The sequence below is a fragment of the Lepeophtheirus salmonis genome, chromosome 4 (genome assembly GCF_016086655.4).
Source record: "Lepeophtheirus salmonis chromosome 4, UVic_Lsal_1.4, whole genome shotgun sequence".
Classification (NCBI taxonomy): Eukaryota; Metazoa; Arthropoda; class Copepoda; order Siphonostomatoida; family Caligidae; genus Lepeophtheirus; species Lepeophtheirus salmonis.
The window spans coordinates 23,769,374-23,775,373 of record NC_052134.2 but is presented as its reverse complement, the minus strand read 5'-3'; the positions used below and the strand labels follow the sequence as shown (position 1 = coordinate 23,775,373).

The following is a 6,000-nucleotide window of genomic DNA, read 5'->3' as shown; positions in this document are numbered from 1 at the left end:
TTGGATGATTAAAAGGCGTTTCAAGAGTGATCAGAAGATAGTTTCGTTACTTCTCCCAAAAGACCATGTAATGATAACACCAAGATATCTTGAGAGAAGGTATTCTAAGTCACTGAAAAATTGAAATCATGCACGATTTTGTGACGTAACATGCATACATCTTACAAATATATGAGAAACACTAAATACATATATAGCCCGCCGTTAGACACTTTACGCCACGATGAAAATAAATCAAATTGATCTTCCTTACATCAAGTATTCCGGGTGTGGTAGAAAAATTATAACTGATATACCTTGCCTCTAAATATCTTGGATTAAGGTGCAGGAACTATTCAGCTTCTTTTAACTCTCAAACGAGTGGATCATAATCTTTGATCGAATGACAGATCATTTAGCAAAGTTGTTATTGTTACGTAGCATTTTATATCACAATAGCAACTTCTCTAATACGGATTATGCTTGTAAACTAAAGTATACTTTATCAGTATGTAGATCAAATGTTAACAAATGTATATTCGGTCACATGTCGGATTTTATCTTTGTCTTCTTTTCCCCTTTTGCATTTGGGATAAAAACTTCCAAACTTTTTTGATTCTAAGTTATTTGTTTATGTAATTCGGGGGTTCTCAACCTAGAGTAAATGTTGATATAGAATAGAATCTATAAATAAATAACACAACAACTGATTTAGTTATCTTCCCTACCTGAAAGAGGGACCAAAAAGAGAAAAAAATACAGAAAAGCAATTAAGTCATACAACCAATCTAACTCTATGAGCCACTATAAGATGAATTTTAGGGGTTAAATGGGTTAATTGTAACCATAAATATGTATTAGACCAAATAGATCATGAGTAAACTAACACATCATTCATATTAACAAGCAATAAGATCCTGAGTTATTGCAAACAAACTAATATAAAATTAGCAATGCTCAATGTTCTTCATAACTAGGGATGGACAATTTGTAGAGCTCAAAGAAGGAGGGAGATAGGCATATCGTACTACTGAAGACCCTTGTTTATATCAACTGTCAGTTGTCATGATTTTAGGGAGAATCTGTATTACTGGTATTGAGAGGAGAACGTTCATCAACATTTAAAAAAACATTAATGCTCTGAAATTTTATTAAAATTATTTTTGGTTATACATACTAATTTCATGATTCATTTAAAAAAAATTACACGAATGACGGTGAGTACCAATACGGATTTGTGGGGGAGTTTTAAGAAAATATTTCTTATCCTTCAGGGCGGTGATGTTCGGTGGGTGAATGGTACAGGCCCTTCACTCCACTTGCAGCCAGAACGTAGAATTCCAGTCAGGGCTGTAGGGGGCGGGCATCGACTTGGGCCAAAGTCTTTCCTGCTAGTAAATTATCTAATAAAACGTCATGACAGCAAAACTTCTTTCCTTCAAACATTCTTCAAACATACCGCAGGGCCAGTTTTAATGTGAGCCGAGCCTAGGTGAAGGTATATGTGCTGTGTCCCTTTCCCCCCCACTTTAAAAAGAATAAAATACGGGCACATTCGAATGGCCCGTATATTTAAAAGAAGTTAAATAATATCATATGCTATTAGCTTTTTAGAAAATACCTTCTTATAATTAAAATGTGTACATATATATTTCATTAATGGCGTGTTTTTTTATAGAACAGAATATTATCTTCTATTTTTAAAATTGTCTTTTTTTCTTCTTTTTTTTAAAAGAAGGTATTTCACTTTCTTCTTACTCCTCATTGTAGAGATTTTTTAAACATTGGAGTCTTAGCCAGGATCAGAGCTTGGGGCATGTGAGCCCCTAAAACCGGCCGACTATATTTTTTACAACTCGAGTTCTTGCGCTTTTGTCAAATCATAACAAATTTGATAGATAGACATTTGCAAAGAAATAGTCCTTGTTGCTCGTAATCCAAAGGATATACTGCATATATATTAGTGTGAAAAACATGCATTATAAATCAGAGTTTGTTTTGTTTTCAATAACTTTTCTCCTTCGACAAGTAAGTAAGTAAGGAGGAGCAAATAGATTGAGTGAGTTAGGAAGGAAGGAAGGCAATCATAGCAATAATTCTGTTAGCTCCGTCGTGGTGAGCGTGCTGTGTATGTGTTGTCGTCGTCGTTGTTCTGCAAGCCTTACAGGATTCAAGTCCATTATAGGAATCGTCTTCTTCTTCCCTCTTATTTTACAATTATGACAACGGAGCAGTAGTAAATAATAGTTCTCAGAATAGTAGTACATACAGAGCTCGGAGCAAAAGAAGAAGCAGTTGAGGGAGACATTTGTTCAAAGCAAAGAAGCAAAGTTTTGATCGTCCTCCTTTTTTTTAAATTAAGCTCGTCGTCATCTGAGGAAAATAGTCTTTGTTTTTTTCCTTAGAAAACAGTGTGAAAAATCTATATTTTGTGATATGGTTGAAGTTTAATTAATCTCTGATTATACAATATTTTAAATAATAATATAAATATTATTCCATCGAAGTGTGTTAATGTGCTCTTAAAAAAGTTGTGATCCTTTTTTCTATCTACATAAAAAATCATTTTTATAAATTCATTCTCAGAAAACAACAAAATCCTTTTTTCCCCTCATCAAAATGTTTAAATTCAACAAGAAGAGCAAAAAACAACAGCCTGATATAAGTAAGATTTGCATACTGTATTTTTATGTTACTAAGTAACAAATTGTAAACACTGTTCTCTTAAAAGAGCTCACTCACTGATAAGTGATAAGATAATTCTGTTGGGTGACGATGATATCTCATTCTTCCCTCATATAATTATGCACATTACTCAATATAAATAAATCAATCTCACTACATATTTTATTTACAAGTTGATAAGAGCGACTTGTGAAGGATTTTTCCTAAAATCGTTTTAATATATGATGTTGGAAAAATAAATATAAAGGAATGGATGTGTGAAGCAATTTGATTAATATTTCTTAAATCTGTCTTCTATTATCTAAGACTCATAAACAAGAGAAGGACGAAGGTCCAGATCTTATCCTTCTCCAACAATAACAATTATAAGGATTGTATTAGCTCTTAAATAATATGGGATTTCAGATAAATACCGTCCTATCCTCCCCGTCCTTGTTATCAATCCAAGTTTTAAAGGGCACTTTAGGATACATAATTGAATTTGTAACAATATTTAATGAACGAATAATTTACTTAAAAAATCGATTATTCTCGAGTATTTACTTAGATAAAACCAAATATACTTAAGAAAACTGGGTATAATTTTTTGCTTGTCTGTACATATACTAGAAAAATCGATTAAAGAGTTGTTTACATGCTGTTCGAAGTTGAAGTAATCCTAGATTACTACATAAATAATATCCTAATCAAGATCAACTTACCATAATAGACAAACTTGACAAAATCAATAATTTAAAGGTTGGAGACTGAGTCAAGAGCCATCTCAAGGCCCACTTGAGAATAGATTATACCCAAGAATTTCCATTTACAAATTAAATTTGTTTAGCAAAACGTTAAGTATCTTTTTTTGTAATGCATAAGTTGAATGTACTATAATAATTTGTCATTACTTTTAGGTTATTTAAGGACTAATTAAAGTAGTTATCACTCTTATAAGCATTGGGTGTTTATGTATTACTTCTAATTTAATTGATGATGACGTCAATGAATGAAATCAAATTTGATTTAATTAATCTTAAACTGTTATATGAGACAGTTGTTGCCTATTATTTGAATGGGTTTTAACTTTTTCCCATGAATTATAATTGTTTAACTATTAGAATGTTGTAGTACACGTTAAAATAATAAAATATGAGATGAAACATTGTAAATGAGGATTTTAGAGTATTATTTCTGGTAACTAAAAAATAATTATTTGAACTCCATTGGATTTTCGACATATTGTTATTTAGAATGTAGTTATGGACATTTTTGATGAAAATTACTTATTTTATAAGTCGTGGGCTCAGAGCAAGGGTGCCACAAGTACATCATCAATATTTTAAAATATCTGTGATAAATGTTTACTAAATTGAAATATTTATTACAATGTCCTATGTTATATATAACATAAGACATTGTTACAAGATATATCTTGTCAGTGTAGATTTTACAGAAAGGCAGTATTGAATATTTCCTTTATGTATTTGGCAAATATATACAGAGAAAAATAATAATAGAAAATAATATATTAATGTGATCTAAAAATCCCCTTTGGCCCATTCTTTATAAGACTACAAAGTATTATGTAGCACATAATATAATTTAAGCACCCACAGTTTTATAATTTGCAAATAAATATACGATTATATATTATAGATGAGTAATATTAATAGGATAACACCAATTAATATCATCAATTAATAGTTGGCAATAACTAAGATGGCGGTTGTTTATATAATTAAATTAAAACTACAATCATACAAATCAGTTTTTGCAAAAACCCTGCACTTAAAATGTTAATTTCAACATTTATATTCCTCTGTACAAATATAAATATTATCCCCCGATATCAATTTGCTTACTATTCAATTTTTAATATGAACTTCAAAATACGTACATAACCTTATGATGTAGTCGGTTGAGAAAGTCTGAGTCAGGTTGTTTTAGGAAGAATCTCTTTGATCTGCAAAACTTTTACCGTCTCTTAAGGGTTATCAAGGCTCCAATGTTGAAGGTTTGAACATAAAATACATATATTTTTTGAATATTCATAAATGATAATATCCGTAAAAAAAGTCAGAATATAAAAAAGTTGATTTAAAGTTCAAATCTATTATTTGAATATTGGCAAATTCTAATAATAATTTTTAACACAAAAATAAAATATTCAAATCTCCTTTTTATTTTTTTAATACTTATTTGTTTAGTCAATTGCAAATCATATATATATATATGATTTGCAAATCATCTTTGCAGAACTGAATTTGTATTTATTTATTGGTTAAAATACTATGCATGATAATTATAAGACCTTATAAAGATTGTTACAACATAAGAGCCCTTCAAAAGTAATTGACCATTAAAAATGTATTAAATAATTACGAAACGGGTAAACATAATTATGTACCTTCAAATAACCGAATGGGGCTTTAATTAATGAGTCGTATACTTCATAGTTAGCATGCCTGATTTCAAAATGATTATGCATAGATCAGTTTTGTTATGAAAGGGAAAGAAAGAATGATATACATACACATGCTACGAATAAATTTTGAGTTTATTAAATACATTATGATTGCCGCACTGTGTCTCCCTCATCATACGAGGGTGGTCAGAAAAGTTTCCGACCTCAAAGTGAAGATGACAGCACTCGTAAAGAAAAGCTAGTCACGTCACATCTATCTAGCATCTGTTCACAGTTACTCAATAAAGTTTTTGCCATTTTGGAGGCGAAATTGTTTTATAACAGTCATTTGAGGGAGTTGATGTGAGTGGTTTTGTGATTTTTATTTTTCAACATAGTCTCCTTATAGATTTCCATCTCTGTAACCTGTACCATCTATAACTTTGCGGGGAGAAGTGAGTAGAGATACTAGGATACTATTTTAAAAAGCAAAATAAAAACTTACGAAATCACTTACATCAACTCACCCAACCGATTGTTACATAACAACTGCGTGTCTAAAATGGCTGAAACTTTGCTGAGTAACTGTCAACAGATGCTAAATAGATATATGTGACTAGTTTTTATTTACAAGTGTTGTTATTTTCACAGGTCGGAAACTTTCCAGATCACCCTCGTAGTTCCATTGACAAATAATAGCATCATCAAAATTGAACAAATTACTAACGAATATTCTAGGGGTGAAAATATCAAACATCGTTATGATATAAATATATTTTAAGTTCCCTTGACATCCTTCAAAATGCAAGGATGTAATAAATCATCTGCTATTCCTTCATCCTTACAACAAAATATCTACCTATAAGTGAAATTATTAACATACATAGTTCTTGGATAATACATTCGCTTTACAAATATTAATACAAGTAAATGCAAATCCCTAAATGAGA

At 30.5% G+C, this 6,000-nt stretch overlaps 1 protein-coding gene across 2 annotated transcripts in view; it reads left to right on the top strand.

Moving 5' to 3' along the window:
- The first annotated feature begins 2,082 nt into the window (after positions 1-2,082).
- The window catches only part of Pka-C1 (Protein kinase, cAMP-dependent, catalytic subunit 1), a 209,131-nt gene continuing 205,213 nt past the window's right edge, over positions 2,083-6,000 (top strand). Inside the window, exon 1 of one of the 2 annotated variants that reach the window (XM_071887737.1) lies at positions 2,083-2,644. In XM_071887737.1, the coding sequence (XP_071743838.1) occupies positions 2,599-2,644 (46 nt within the window). In that variant the 5' untranslated portion in view covers positions 2,083-2,598. The remainder of the gene's footprint in view (positions 2,645-6,000) is intronic. The other variant, XM_071887736.1, reaches the window with a different exon arrangement.